Source organism: Salmo salar, chromosome ssa18 (genome assembly GCF_905237065.1).
Source record: "Salmo salar chromosome ssa18, Ssal_v3.1, whole genome shotgun sequence".
NCBI classification, from domain to species: domain Eukaryota; kingdom Metazoa; phylum Chordata; class Actinopteri; order Salmoniformes; family Salmonidae; genus Salmo; species Salmo salar.
In genome coordinates, this window is record NC_059459.1 from 30,859,010 (window position 1) to 30,875,046 (window position 16,037).

At 45.9% G+C, this 16,037-nt stretch overlaps 1 protein-coding gene across 3 annotated transcripts in view; it reads left to right on the top strand.

Moving 5' to 3' along the window:
* LOC106577185 (methylcytosine dioxygenase tet3-B) overlaps positions 1 to 16,037 on the top strand; it is a 150,547-nt gene that overhangs the window by 61,951 nt on the left and 72,559 nt on the right. For all 3 annotated transcript variants that reach the window (XM_014155010.2, XM_014155012.2, XM_014155013.2), the window contains 3 exons: positions 3,956 to 6,266; positions 6,753 to 6,843; positions 15,812 to 15,905. In XM_014155010.2, coding sequence (XP_014010485.2) covers positions 3,956 to 6,266; positions 6,753 to 6,843; positions 15,812 to 15,905 — 2,496 coding nt within the window. The remainder of the gene's footprint in view (positions 1 to 3,955; positions 6,267 to 6,752; positions 6,844 to 15,811; positions 15,906 to 16,037) is intronic.

Consider the following 16,037-nt stretch of genomic DNA (forward strand, 5'->3'; position numbering starts at 1 on the left):
GGTCTCTTTCTCTTTTTTCTCTCAACTCCCACTCTGTGATCCATGTCCAAGCCTTTTTTTTCACCTTCTTCCTACCTCTTCTTTCATGTGACTCTCAATGTTCCTCCCTCACCTTCTTTGTTCCTCCCTCATCTTCTCTCTGTTCTTCCCTCACCTTCTCTCAACGTTCCTCCCTCACCGTCTCTCAATGTTCCTCCCTCGCCTTCTTTGTTCCTCCCTCATCTTCTCTCTGTTCTTCCCTCATCTTCTCTCAATGTTCCTCCCTCATCTTCTCTCAATGTTTCCTCCCTCACCTTCTCTCAATGTTTCCTCCCTCACCTTCTCTCAATGTTCCTCCCTCACCTTCTCTCAATGTTTCCTCCCTCACCTTCTTTCAATGTCCCTTCCTCAACTTTCTCTAAATGTTTCCTCCCTTACTTTCTCTCAATGTTCCTCCCTCACCTTCTCTCAATGTTCCTCCCTCACCTTCTCTCTGTTCTTCCCTCACCTTCTCTAAATGTTCCTATCTCACCTTCTTTCAATGTCCCTTCCTCAACTTTCTCTAAATGTTTCCTCCCTCACTTTCTCTCAATGTTCCTCCCTCACCTTCTCTCAATGTTCCTCCCTCACCTTCTCTAAATGTTCCTTCCTCACCTGCTCTCAATGTTTCCTCCCTCACCTTCTCTCAATGTTCCTCCCTCACGTTCTCTCAATGTTTCTCCCTCACCCTCTCTCAGTGTTCCTCCTTTACCTTCTCTCAATGTTTTACCTCCCTCAACTTCTCTCAATGTTCCTCCCTCACCTTTTCTCAATGTTCCTCCATCACTTTCTCTCTGTTCCTCCCTCACCTTCTCTCTGTTTCTCTCTGTTCCTCCCTCACCTTCTCTCTGTTCCTCCCTCACCTTCTCTCTGTTCCTCCCTCACCTTCTCTCTGTTCCTCCCTCACCTTCTCTCAATGTTCCTACCTCACCTTCTCTCTGTTCCTCCCTTACCTTCTCTCAATGTCCCTCCCTCACCTTCTCTAAATGTTTCCTCCCTCACCTTCTCTCAATGTCCCTCCCTCATGTTCTCTCAATGTTCCTCCCTCATCTTCTCTCAATGTTTCTTCCCTCACCTTCTCTCTTTTCCTCCCTCACCATCTCTAAATGTTCCTCCTTCATCTTCTCTCAATGTTCCTCCCTCACCTTCTCTAAATGTTCTCCCTCACCTTCACTCAATGTTCCTCCCTCACCTTTTCTCAATGTTTCCTCCCTCACCTTCTCTCAATGTTCCTCACTCACTTTCTCTCAATGTCCCTCCCTCACCTTCTCTCAATGTTTCCTCCCTCACCTTCTCTCAATGTTCCTCCCTCACCTTCTCTCAATGTTTCCTCCCTCACCTTCTCTCAATGTTCCTCCTTCACCTTCTCTCAATGTTCCTCCCTCACCTTCTCTCTGTTCTTCCTTTACCTTCTCTCAATGTTTTACCTCCCTCACCTTCTCTCAATGTTCCTCCCTCACCTTCTCTCAATGTTTTACCTCCCTCACCTTCTCTCAATGTTCCTCCCTCACCTTTTCTCAATGTTCCTCCCTCACCTTCTCTCTGTTCCTCCCTCACCTTCTCTCAATGTTCCTCCCTCACCTTTTCTCAATGTTCCTCCCTCACCTTCTCTCTGTTCCTCCCTCAGCTTTTCTCAATGTTCCTCCCTCACCTTCTCTCTGTTCCTCCCTCACCTTCTCTCAATGTTCCTCCATCACCTTCTCTTTGTTCCTCCCTCACCTTTTCTCAATGTTCCTCCCTCACCTTCTCTCTGTTCTTCTCTCACCTTCTCTCTGTTTCTCCCTCACCTTTTCTCAATGTCCCTCCCTCACCTTTTCTCCTACCCTCCCTCAACTTTCTCTAAATGTTTTCCTCCCTCACCTTCTCTCAATGTTCCTCCATCACCTTCTCTTTGTTCCTCCCTCACCTTTTCTCAATGTTCCTCCCTCACCTTCTCTCAATGTTCCTCCCTCACCTTCTCTCTGTTCCTCCCTCACCTTTTCTCAATGTGGTCCTCCCTCACCTTCTCTCAATGTTTCCTCCCTCACCTTCTCTCAATGTTTCCTCCCTCACCTTCTCTCAATGTTTTACCTCCCTCACCTTCTCTCAATGTTTCCTCCCTCACCTTCTCTCAATGTTTCCTCCCTCACCTTCTCTCAATGTTTTACCTCCCTCACCTTCTCTCAATGTTTCCTCCCTCACCTTCTCTCAATGTTTCCTCCCTCACCTTCTCTCAATGTTTTACCTCCCTCACCTTCTCTCAATGTTCCTCCCTCACCTTCTCTCTGTTCTTCTCTCACCTTCTCTCAATGTTTTACCTCCCTCACCTTTTCTCAATGTCCCTCCCTCAACTTTCTCTAAATGTTTCCTCTCTCACTTTCTCTCAATGTTCCTTCCTTACCTTCTCTCAATGCTCCTCCCTCACCTTCTCTCAAAATTTCCTCCCTCACCTTCTCTCAATTTTTCCTCGCTCACCTTCTCTCAATGTTCCTCCTTCACCTTCTCTCAATGTTCCTCACTCACCCTTCTCTCAACCTTCTATCTGTTCCTCCCTCACCTTCTCTCTGTTCCTCCCTCACCTTCTATCTGTTCCTCCCTCACCTTTCCTCCCTCAACTTCTCTCCCACTCGAACATGCCAAAACACAGACGTTACAGAGAGCACTATGGTTTTCTTTTGAAGATCAATCAATACATCGTTACTGTGGACCTTTGGCTGGTTGTCGTCCTGCTGGTACACACACACGCACATACGTCGCCATACCCACTGTGTTTGTCACTCACACTGCATAGCATATCATAAAGGCTGCATGCACACTCACGCACACACACACACACACACACACACACACACACACACACACACACACACACACACACACACACACACACACACACACACACACACACACACACACACACACACACTGTACACACAGACATGCCCCATCAGTGACCATGAACAGCGATGTGACAGTGAACTGTATCTGTGATTTAGGCAGGAGGGAGCAGTCTGTTAAGCACTGAAGCGCTCGCTGTTCATAGATGATATAGCACACAATGCTGTCTTGGTTTGGTTTTGGTAGAGTACAGTTGTTATGGTGCAGTCTCTGGTATGAAAGTTAGCCAAAACTCAAGCTATAGCCCAGCACAAAAAATGACCTACATAATGTCTTCTACCTTGTTATAGCTTTCCAAACTGTGGAGGTACAAAGTATTTAGTTGAGTAAACAGTATTTAGTTAAAAACAGTATTTAGTTAAGTAAACAGTATTTAGTTAGGTAAACAGTATTTAGTTAAGTAAACAGTATTTAGTTAAAAACAGTATTTAGTTAAGTAAACAGTATTTAGTTAATTAAGTAATCAGTATTTAGTTAAGTAAACAGTATTTAGTTAGGTAATCAGTATTTAGTTAAGTAAACAGTATTTAGTTAGGTAATCAGTCTTTAGTTAAGTAAACAGTATTTAGTTAGGTAATCAGTATTTAGTTAAGTAAACAGTATTTAGTTAAAAACAGTATTTAGTTAGGTAAACAGTATTTAGTTAGGTAAACAGTATTTAGTTAAGTAAACAGTATTAAGTTAAGTAAACAGTATTTAGTTAGGTAATCAGTATTTAGTTAAGTAAACAGTATTTAGTTAGGTAAACAGTATTTAGTTAAGTAAACAGTATTTAGTTAAGTAAACAGTATTTAGTTAAGTAATCAGTATTTAGTTAAGTAAAACAGTATTTAGTTAGGTAAACAGTATTTAGTTAAGTAAACAAACTATAGTTTAGCTTACTGTATCTTCTCTGTTCTGGCTCTTGTGCTATGCTGTGCTGGAAACACACAAACACACACGTACACACACAATAGGTTCAGGTTGTAGAGGTTGGTTTAAAATGTTAAATCTCTCTCTCTCTCCCTCTCTCTCTCTGTCTCTCCTTTCTCTCTCTCTCTCTCTTCTCTCTCTCTCCCAGGTGGTTCCAGAGGACAGCTCAGTTAATGGCAGAGGCCCTGTCCAGATGGCAGAGGACACCTATACGGCAGCGGAGGACGACGAGGAGGGTCACATACCTCACACACACCACTTCACACACCCTCCCCATGTCCACACTCTTGCCCCAATCCGAGATGGACGACCAGCAGCACTTATCAAGAGAGAGCCTGGCCTGGAGGACACCAATGATGGACTTCTTCTACAGCACCACTGCTCTTCTTCTGGGACTTTTCACAACGGTGCTAACGAAAACATGGCTAAAACCAACGGTGCTCAACTGATTGCCGGTCCGGATTCACATCCGGTGTCACCTGAGTCACAAAATACTACAATACAATTAGAGTCCCAAAGTACTACAAAATCCACGTACCCCAAAGGCAGCTCTGAGCTGAAGGATGCACTTCTGGACGACACCATAGCTGTTCCTCTAAAGAAGATAAAGGTGGAGGAACCGTGGGTGTGGTCCATGGACCAGTCCTCCGCCCCACTAGGGGGCGATGATGACGATGTCTATGAGGACGCTCTGTCCACGCTAGCAGCCGTGGTGTGTTTCTCTATCACAGACAGGAAGGGTCTGGAGGAGAAGTTGTGTAGCTCCCGTTCCCCGGTGCTACGCTCGTTCAAAACAGAGCCGGAGGACCTTAAGGTGGATATTTGCTTGAAAAGTGCTCCCATCAGTCCACGAAAAGCTCTCGACATTATTGTCAAACAAGAGCAACCCTCTCCAGGTCTCTCTCAGCCAAGCATCCAGTCTTTGGTAGAAGAGAGGAATATTAGCAATGACCAGGCTATCGCTATCGAGGCGCTAACCTTACTGGCAGCTATCCCACAAAACTCCCCAGAACCCTTTAGAACCGACGCACAGGGTGAAAACCCCACCACACCATCCATGCACTTATCCAATAGAAACACCCCTCTCCAGGGCTCCAACAAAGTTCTAGTGATCAGCTCCCCTCTGCACCAGACCTCAGTCATACACTCCCCTCTGCACCAGACCTCAGTCATACGCTCCCCGGTGGCCAGGCAAGCTCATGTCATCCAGTGTCATTCCCGTAGCCCCGCAGCCACTGGCAACCTGTCCCTACAGGACCTGCTAGAAGCCAGCTCGGACTGTGACAGACTTCCCTACGACAGCACTGAGAGAGCAGGACAACACCTGTACAGGAGAGCAGACCAAGGCCTTGGTTCTCAACATAACAGGGGCGAAGGCACTTTCAGACAGCGGAAAGACATGGAGAGGAACAGCAAGGAAACAATAGAGAGGACGGTGGGTAGGAGCGGGAGGAACAGGGATGAGGAAGAGGTGGCGGCTCAACTTGCCGAGTTGGCGTTCATCATCCAATCACGTCATAAGCAGCAGCAAGGTTTCCACCCCTCCCAGCACTCAGAGAACAACCCTCCCAGAGGAACTCCAGTCTCAGCCATCAAGTACAACTACAACTCCGAACAAGCACCACCCAACCACAAGAAGACCCCTGTGAAGAAACCCAGGACCACACTTTCCAAACCTAGGAAGAAGAAGGGAACGGAGGGGCTGGAAGAGGAGGGCTACAAACTCAACAACCGTACCCCCCTGTACAAACGAATACCCAACGGCAAGACCCCCCACAGAGCCAGGGTCCAGAAGGTTCTGCCCCAGCCGAAGACATCATCGCTCAGCCACAAGAGGAGCTTGTTCCTGCCTCAGGCCCAGATGGATCTGAAGAGGTACCTGACTGAGGCTCAGGAGGAACGACGGCAGCTCTTTTACTACAGTAACGCCCACAGTGGGGTCAAATACCACAAAACCTCTGGAGCCGTCGATCGTGGTCGAAGTCAAGGTTATGGTCATGACAACCAACAGTGGTCGCATTTCAACGGTCACCTGGACCCTTTACAAGGACAAGGAGTTGGACAAGGACATGATTGTGAAAGAGGATTGTATTCTCAGGTATCGCAGCCCTACGTTGGGCAGCAGCACGGTGCTAACTTAAAGTCTAGCTCCACTATCCCCAGTTTCACCAGCATAGACTCTAACAACCACAGAACCGGGTTGAACCATGGGTTATCCAATGGCTACTCCCCTGGGGGTCAACAGCAGGGGTATTACAAAGTGGAGAGGTCCGGTCCGGTCACCGTCTTGTCCACGTCAGCTAACGACGATTTGGATCTATCGGAGGAGTCGACACCCACCAAACACAACGTGAACAGCTTCCTGGAATCGCCCCTCAGGTTCCTGGACACGCCCACTAAGAATCTGATCAACACCCCCTCCAAGAAACTCTCTGAGATCCCCTCCTGTGGATGCATGAGTGAGTCACCCTGATGATGATAATGATGAGGATGATAATGATGAGGATTATAATGATAAGGAAAATAATGATGATGATGATAATGATGATAATGATGAGGATTATAATGATAAGGATAATAATAATAATGATGATGAGGATGAGATAATGATGAGGATGATGATGATAATGATGAGGGTTATAATGATGAGGATAATATTGATGATGATGAGGATTATAATGATGATGATGATAATGATGAGGATTATAATGATGAGGATGATAATAATAATGATGAGGATTATAATGATGAGGGTGATAATGATGAAGATGATGAAGACGATGATGGCTTTCTTTGTATCCATTGGGAAATTATTTAGTGTGATATAGCATGCCACATGCTCTGCTGTGGTTAACTGGCGCTGTATTTGTCACATCCAAGGACATACCATTTATTTGCCTGAAATTAGCTGAAGCTGCGTTCTACAAACGATTCTCTCTCCACAGAGCAAATCATAGAGAAGGAGGAGGGTCCATATTATACTCACCTTGGTGCTGGACCCAGTGTGTCAGCCGTCAGAGAGATGATGGAGAACAGGTAACAACATCAGATAACACAAACTGCATCAGTTATTTTATTCCATTCCATAAACAAGCTTGGGGGGGGGGAACAAGTGTTTGTTGTTGCCCAGCCATTTTACTTTATGCATTCATAGTCCATTGGGATGGCAAACCTGTGAGTTGCTAATCCACTTCTGTTTTCATGACAAATCTAGTAGGTGTGTAATACTGATAAGATAATAGAGTTGATATGAAAACAGGAGTGGCTCAGTGCCGAACAGGTTGGTTTACCAGTAGGATTATAGGGCTAAGCCAATATGTATAACTGCCAGACTCTACTAGCCTACTGTATGTAGCTTTATATTTTTTATAAAAGTCTGGTACATGCCTGGTAATCTAGAGGGTGGCATTTTGCATCCTTCCAATCGTCCAAATGGGGAATCTGAACTGGCCAATATCATGGACAGTAATGGTCTGTACTGGCCAATATCATGGACAGTAATGGTCTGTACTGGCCAATATCATGGACAGTAATGGTTTGAGAAAGATACATACACATTACCAGCCAACTCCTTTTTTCTATATTTACAACCTAGGTCAGCTATGCTGGCTATGGAGTCCCTTGGGAAACCCAACTACTGAAGCATCCAATGATGGGATTTATAAATAAATGATCTTGGCTCCCAAAAGGACTAATCTCTATAATATATAAACAACTCTTGGAAAGCTCATATTCTGAGCTTGCCATTAAAAAATATGGTCCACAGATCTAATTGAATCTGAACAACCCTTTAACTGCTTACACTCAGGTGAATTGGCCTATATGGATAGGTCTAATTTGAAAGGTTTCTTACAGAAGAAATATGGAAAGCATATGTATAACCATGGTAGCAATTAAAAGGGAACCGTTTGGAGAATATGGGGAAATTATTAGACTAAAGGTGAGGACACAACAGTTCACCTGACACAACACTGAATCCACACATTACACTGTTGATTTTATGTGCATTTGACATTTACTGTACTTTTGTTGATATCGAAATCAGAAAATACTCTGGATACGTTCAGTAACATGATAAGAATATTCCTGTAAAATGTGCACCATAAGTGAGAGGACTAACTGGTGTCTCCAAGGGGCCACATACCTCTCCAAAGTGTACACAGTTCCTAAGTCATTTCAATGCACTTTTATGACTCAAAGAGTCTTCAAATATGAGGTGCTTTTTGGAGCTCTCCTAGCTGTACCGTTGAGGAGCTAGAGCAACACACTTGTAGTTGTTTTATTTGGAACACAGCCCTGCATATCCTCTCCTTTACACAATTACTGTTGTTGTTTACGCAATCCAAAATTGTCCATTATAAATCACAATCTGGGTCAGGTGGGTATAATTTGAAAGCTTATAGAGCCAACATGAATAGCAAAATTATATAAAATACGATCTTACGGTGTTAGGTTTTCACAATGCAATTCAGAGTAGCAGATTGTCATTTTGGTGTACATAGAATGGAGTCATGAGAGCATTCAGATGCGTGGTCTGTGGAAAATGTTCTTCACTGTCACGTCCTGACCATAGAAAGCTGTTCTTTTCTATGGTAGAGTAGGTCAGGGTGTGACAAGGGGGTTTTATAGTTTAGATTTTCTATGTTGTTATGTTCTAGTTTTTGTATTTCTATGTTGTTGTTTTTTGGTATGACCTCCAATTGGAGATCATACTTAAGTAGTTGTTTTTCCCACCTGGGTTTGTGGGAGATTGTTTTTGAGTTAGTGTATGTTGCACATCTTCGTCAGAGTTTGTTGTTTTTGTTCTTGAACTGTGAAACTATGTATCTTGCATAGTTTCACAGTTCAATATAATATGTGGAACGATACACATGCTGCACTTTGGTCCGCTCCTTCCGAAGAACGACGTGACAGAATCTCCCACCACCAAAGGACCAAGCAGCGTGCCCAGGAGGAGCAGGGATCCTGGGCTTGGGAGAGAAGAGAGTGGAGGACATCCTGGACCTGGGAGGAGGTAATGGCAGGGGACAAGACCCTGCCGTGGAAGCAGGTGGAGATAGCGAGAGAGGAACGGCGACAATACGAGGAACTAGCACGGCAACGACGGAAGCCCGAGAGACAGCTCCAAAAAAAATTGGGGGTGGGGGGGCACACGGGGAGATTGACGGAGTCAGGTTGTACACCGGAGCCAACTCCCCGTGCTTACCGTAGGGAGCATGTGACCAGTCAGGCACTGAGTTATGCTGTGATGTGCACTATATCACCAGTGCGCATTCATAGCCCGGTGCAATCTGTGCCTGCGGCCCGCATTTGCCGTGCTAGAGTGGGCATTCAGCCAGGATGGATTGTGCCGGCTCAGCGCTCCTGGTCTCCAGTACGCCTCCTCGGTCCAGGATATCCTGCGCCAGCTCTACGCACTGTGTCGCCAGTACGCCTTCACAGCCCAGTTCGTCCTGTGCCAGCGCCCCGCACTTGCCGGGCTAAACTGAGCATCCAGCCAGGACGGGTTGTGCCAGCCATACGCTCCAGACCTCCAGTGCGTCTCCATGGTCCAGTATATCCTGTCCCGGCTCCTCGCACTCGCCCTGAAGTGCGTGTCACCAGTCTGTGTCACCTGTCCCGGCTCCACGCACTAGGCCTCCAGTGAGTCTCTCCAGTCCAGTGTGTCCCGTTCCTGCTCCCCGCACTCGCCCTGAGGTGCGTGTTACCAGTCTGGCGCCACCTGTGCCAGCCCCACGCATCAGGCCTCCAGTGCGCATTCCCAGTCCGGAGCTTCCGGCGACAGTTCCCAGTCCGGAGCTTCCGGCGACAGTTCCCAGTCCGGAGCTTCCGGCGAGAGTTCCCAGTCCGGAGCCTCCTGAGAGGGTCCGGAGTCTTCAGCGGCTGTCCGGAGTCTTCAGCGGCGGTCCGCAGTCCAGAACCTCCAGCGGCGGTCTGCAGTCCAGAACCTCCGGTGATATTCCTTGGTCCGGGTCCTTCAGCGACGATCCAGGGTCCGGTTACACAAAAGCGGAGGGATCACCGGAGCCGCCTCCTCTGCTGGAGGATCTGCGGGATGAGAAAGTTCTTCGTCCTACACCAGAGCCGCCACCGACATTAGTCACCCACCCTAACTCTCCCTTTTTTTTGTTGTTTTAGGTTGCGTTGTCACAAGTATTGCCGTGTTGAATGGAGGACCAATACGTAGCAGGAATGTGGATGCTCATCTTTTAATTATATAGAATGAAGCGTACACAAAAAACAAGAAAACAAGAACGATGAATGACAGTTTTACAGGCTAACTCCAGAATGCTTAGCAGTGCAAAATATAACTACCCACAAACTACAAACCAAACACACACTTACTTATAGGACTCTCAATCAGAGGCAACTAGAAACACCTGCCTCCAATTGAGAGACCAGCACCCAAACCTACACATAGAAAAACTAACCTAGAACATACTAACCCAGAACATACACCCAAAACCCAGGAACACATAAATAAAACACCCCTCTACACCACACACAAAAAAACCCACCATACAAAACAAATATACCTCTGCCACGTCCTGACCAAATATAATACAAATAATACCTAAATACTGGTCAGGACGTGACATTACCCCCCCCTAAAGGTGCATACACCGAATGCACCTAAACAAAGACAACCCAACAACAAAAAATAAACCCCTAAACTAAAGGGAGGGAAGGGAGGGTGGCTGCCGTCAACGACGGCACCTGTGCTACACCCCTCCTCCCCAACCCACCTAAACTGGAGGTGGTTCCGGCTCAGGCCTACTGCCCTCCAGACTGCAGACAGACTTGCTCCGTTCCGGGCCGTAGGCAGACTCCCATCGTTCCGGATCGTAGGCAGACCCATTCCGTTCCAGATCGTAGGCAGACCCATTCCATTCCACGCTGTAAGCAGACTCATTTTGTACACAGTTAATCACATTTAGTTCCGGATCGTCAACAGACTTACCCAGTTCCGGGTTGCTGATAGACTCCCTTGGTTCCGGGTCATAGGCAGACTCACCCGGTTCCGGGTCATAAGCAGACTCACCCAGTTCTGGGTCACAGGCAGACCCCTTCGGTTCCGGGTCGCAGGCAGAACCCCTTCGGTTCTGGGTCACAGGCAGATTCCCTTGGTCCCGGGTCGCAGGCCGACCCCCTCGGTTCCGGGTCACAGGCAGACCCCTTTGGTTCCGGGTCGCAGGCAGACCCCTTCGGTTCTGGGTCGCAGGCAGACCCCCTCGGTTCCGGGTCACAGGCAGGCTCCCACGGTTCCGGGTCGCAGGCAGACTCCTTCGGTTCCGGGTCACAGGCAGACTCCCCCGGTTCCGGGTCGCAGGCAGACTCCCCCGGTTCTGGGTCACAGGCAGACTCCCTCGGTTCCGGGTCGCAGGCAGACTCCCTCGGTTCCGGGTCACAGGCAGTCTCCCTCGGTTCCTGGACAAGACACTGTTGCCGGATACTCTGGACTGCACACTGTTGCCGGATACTCTGGACTGTACACTGTTGCCGGATACTCTGGACTGCACACTGTTGCCGGATACTCTGGACTGTACACTGTTGCCGGATACTCTGGACTGCACACTGTTGCCGGATACTCTGGACTGCACAATGTTGCCGGATACTCTGGACTGCACACTGTTGCCGGATACTCTGGACTGCACACTGGTGCCGGATACTCTGGACTGCACACTGTTGTCGGATCCTCTGGACGGGGCACAGTCTCCGAACTCTCGAGGCTGGGCTGACGCACTGGAAGCCTGGTGCGTGGGGCTGGTAGAGGAGGTACCAGGCTGAAGACACGCACCCTAGGGCTAGTGCGGGAAGCAGGAACCGGCCGAGAGGAATTACTCTTATGCACTATAGTCCTAATGCGTGGTGCTGGTACTGGAACTGCCAGTTTTAAACCACATACCCCATGGCTAGTGCGAGGAGCGGGAACAGGCTGACTAGGACTAGGCTGAATCTCTTCCCAAGTCCATCTCTCACCATAGTCCATATCATGCACCTGCTGCTCCTTTCTCCGCTGCTTGGTCCTGTTGTGGTGGGTAGTTCTGTCACAAGTATTGCCGTGTTGAATGGAGGACCAATACGCAGCAGGAATGTGGATGCTCATCTTTTAATTATATCCTCTCTAGGGAAGGTGGGACGAAATCGTCCCACCTACGTAACAGCCAGTGGAATCCTGTGGCGCGTTATTCAAATACCTTAGAAATGCTATTACTTCAATTTCTCAAACATATGACTATTTTACACCATTTTAAAGACAAGACTCTCGTTAATCTAACAACACTGACCGATTTCAAAAAGGCTTTACAACGAAAGCAAAACATTAGATTATGTCAGCAGAGTACCCAGCCAGAAATAATCAGACACCCATTTTTCAAGCTAGCATATAATGTCACATAAACCCAAACCACAGCTAAATGCAGCACTAACCTTTGATGATTTTCATCAGATGACAATCCTAGGACATTATGTTATACAATACATGCATGTTTTGTTCAATCAAGTTCATATTTATATCAAAAACCAGCTTTTTACATTGGCATGTGACGTTCAGAACTAGCAAACTTCCGGTGAATTTACTAAATTACTCACGATAAACGTTCACAAAAAACATAACAATTATTTTAAGAATTATAGATACAGAACTCCTCTATGCACTCGCTATGTCCGATTTTAAAATAGCTTTTCGGTGAAAGCACATTTTGCAATATTCTAAGTAGATAGCCCGGCATCACAGGGCTAGCTATTTAGACACCCACCAAGTTTAGCCCTCACCAAAGTCAGATTTACTATAAGAAAAATGTTATTACCTTTGCTGTTCTTCGTCAGAATGCACTCCCAGGACTTCTACTTCAATAACAAATGTTTGTTTGGTTCAAAATAATCCATAGTTATGTTCAAATATCCTCTGTTTTGTTTGTGCGTTCAAGACACTATCCGAAGTGTAAAGAAGGGTGACGCGCCCGATGCGTTTCGTGACAAAAAAATTCTAAATATTCCATTACCGTACTTCGAAGCATGTCAACCGCTGTTTAAAATCAATTTTTATGCAATTTTTCTCGTAAAAAAGCCATAATATTCCGACCGGGAATCTGTGTTTTAGTACAAAGAGAGAGAAAATAAAAACATGGGGTCGCCTCGTGCACGCGCCTCAGTCTCATTGTCCTCTGATAGACCACTTACCAAAGGCGCTAATGTTTTTCAGCCAGGGGCTGCCTCGACATCATTCAGCTTTTTCCCGGGTTCTGAGAGCCTATGGGAGCCGTAGGAAGTGTCACGTTACAGCAAAGATCCTAAGTTTTCAATAAAAAGAGTCAAGAAGCCCAAGGAATGGTCAGAGAGGGCACTTCCTGTACAGAATCTTCTCAGGTTTTTGCCTGCCAAATGAGTTCTGTTATACTCACAGACACCATTCAAACAGTTTTAGAAACTTTAGGGTGTTTTCTATCCAAAGTCAATAATTATATGCATATTCTAGTTTCTGGGCAGTAGTAATAACCAGATTAAATCGGGTACGTTTTTTATCCGGCCGTGTAAATACTGCCCCCTAGCCCTAACAGGTTATAGAATGAAGCGTACACAAAAAAACAAGAAAACAAGAACAACGAATGACAGTTTTACAGGCTAACTTCAGAATGCTTAGCAGTGCAAAATATAACTACCCACAAACTACAAACCAAACACACACCTACTTATAGGACTCTCAATCAGAGGCAACTAGAAACACCTGCCTCCAAATATAATACAAATAATACCTAAATACTGGTCAGGACGTGACATGCGTTCGGAGTCCACACCTTTGCGGGGGGGGGTACTGTCACGTCCTGACCATAGAAAGCTGTTCTTTTCTATGGTAGAGTAGGTCAGGGTGTGACAGGGTTTTTCTAGTTTAGATTTTCTATGTTGTTCTAGTTTTTGTATTTCTATGTTTTTTTGGGGGGGGTGATCTCCAATTAGAGGCAGCTGGTCATCGTTGTCTCTAATTGGAGATCATACTTAAGTAGTTGTTTTTCCCACCTGGGTTTGTGGGAGATGTTTTTGAGTTAGTGTATGTTGCACCTCTTTGTCACGGTTTGTTGTTTTTGTTCTTTAGTTTATTTGTGTATCTTGCATAGTTTCACAGTTCAATATAAAATGTGGAACGATACACACGCTGCACTTTGGTCCGCTCCTTCCGACGAACGACGTGACATTCACAACAGACAAACAGGCTCATTCTGTTGAGAACAACCCAGGGTATGACGCTATGTCATCTTGTAGCTGTACATCAAACATAGTGATCATAAACGTTGACACTGTATATCACATGAGTTTTATGATATGGAATGTGAAGTACACATTTGCCTCACGGGTGTTTGGCTTGTTTGTATGACATCAAATCTGTATTCATTATAATCCTCAACGTCTCATCTTTCAAAATACATTGAGTCCTCGTGATTTACAGTATTTACCTCACTCAGACAACAACAACATTTTTTGAAAGTTGCCCAATTTCCAGAGGGGATGGCGGGCACTTCTTGTCGCACGGTGCTCAAGTTCAGAATGTCTGTCAGTCAAAACCAATACAGAGCTGTGAAGCGGAGACGCTGAGCTCCTACATCATGTATATTAATGGTGCTAGTCAGGGATCAATTGAGGCCTGGACAAATATACTTGACTTGGTTGGAGGAATGGGATGGGAGGTTGGGTGTGGAGGCCCACTTCTTTTTGGTTTTATTTCCATGTTTATACATAATGTATTACTACTTTGTAGTTGTGTACCTTTTAATGTTTTTTATTTTATTTTCCATTATTTTTTTATTTTTCTTCCGAGTGGCAGCCCACAGGTACAATATATGAAATAATACAGATATATGGAATATGAAGTGATAGGAATTTAAATATTTTACCTGTAACCCCTCCAATGACAAAATGACAGAAAAATAAAAGAATGGCATAAAATATATATAATTCTGGAACAGTGTACAAATCCAGGTGAAAGCTATGATCCCTTATTGATGTCACTTGTTAAATCCACTTCAATCAGTGTAGATGAAGGAGAGAGAACAGGTTAAAGAAGATTTGTATGCCTTGTGACAATTGAGACATGGATTGTGTGTGTGCCATTCAGAGGGTGAATGGGCAAGACAAAAGATTGAAGTGCCTTTGAACGAGGTATGGTAGTAGGTGCCAGGTGCACTGGTTTGTGTAAAGAACTGCACCGCTGCTGGGTTTTTCATGCTCAATAGTTTCCCGTGTGTTTCAAGAATTGTCCACCAACCAAAGGACATCCAGCCAACTTGACACAACTGTGGGAAGCATTGGAGTTAACATGGGCCAGCATCCCTGTGGGATGTTTTCGACACCTTTAGAGTCCATGCCCTGATGAATTGAGGCTGTTTTGAGAACAAAAGGGTGGGGGTGCAACTCAATATTAGGAAGGTGTTCTTAATGTTTTGTCCTATCAGTGTACTCAGTGAACCACCTGCCCTGCCAAAGGCCTGGTATCCCATAGGGCTCGTGGTGTTCATGGAATGAGGTGGGGCTTACAGTCATATTATAGCTCATATATTATATTATAGAGGCTGTCACTGAAGGAAAGCAGCACCAAGCTTGCCACACACAGAAATACATATTCACACATACAAAAACACACACACACACCCTGCGTGTTAGAACAGGAAACCTCTTGGGCCGAGTCGAGGGGCCCATGAGGAGAGTCTCTGCTCTGTAGTTTCTGCAGAATGACATCAGTGCCTTAGTTTTAAACAGTTTTTACTTGTTTTGAGTTGTTCCGAAAGCTTTTGCTGCATTTTGGCTAGTAATGTAGTCCCACTGTCATTTGCTAAAGTTCTCAAAATGTGATTTGTGGCTGTATTGACAGTCATTGCAAGATTTTAGTGCTGATGGTCGCAGATATGGGGAGAGATGATATTGCTGAAAGGATTGTGTTTTTATGTTCTAAGGTGAGACGTGTGAAAAGTCATTAATATATGATGTATGTTATCGCTGTGTGTGTTCAAAGGTATGGCGAGAAAGGGAAGGCGGTAAGGGTGGAGGTGGTGGTGTATACTGGGAAAGAAGGACGCAGTTCCCAGGGCTGTCCCATCGCCAAGTGGGTAAGTACCTTGTGTGTGTGTGTGTGTGTGTGTGTGTGTGTGTGTGTGTGTGTGTGTGTGTGTGTGTGTGTGTGTGTGTGTGTGTGTGTGTGTGTGTGTGTGTGTGTGTGTGTGTGTGTGTGTGTGTGAATG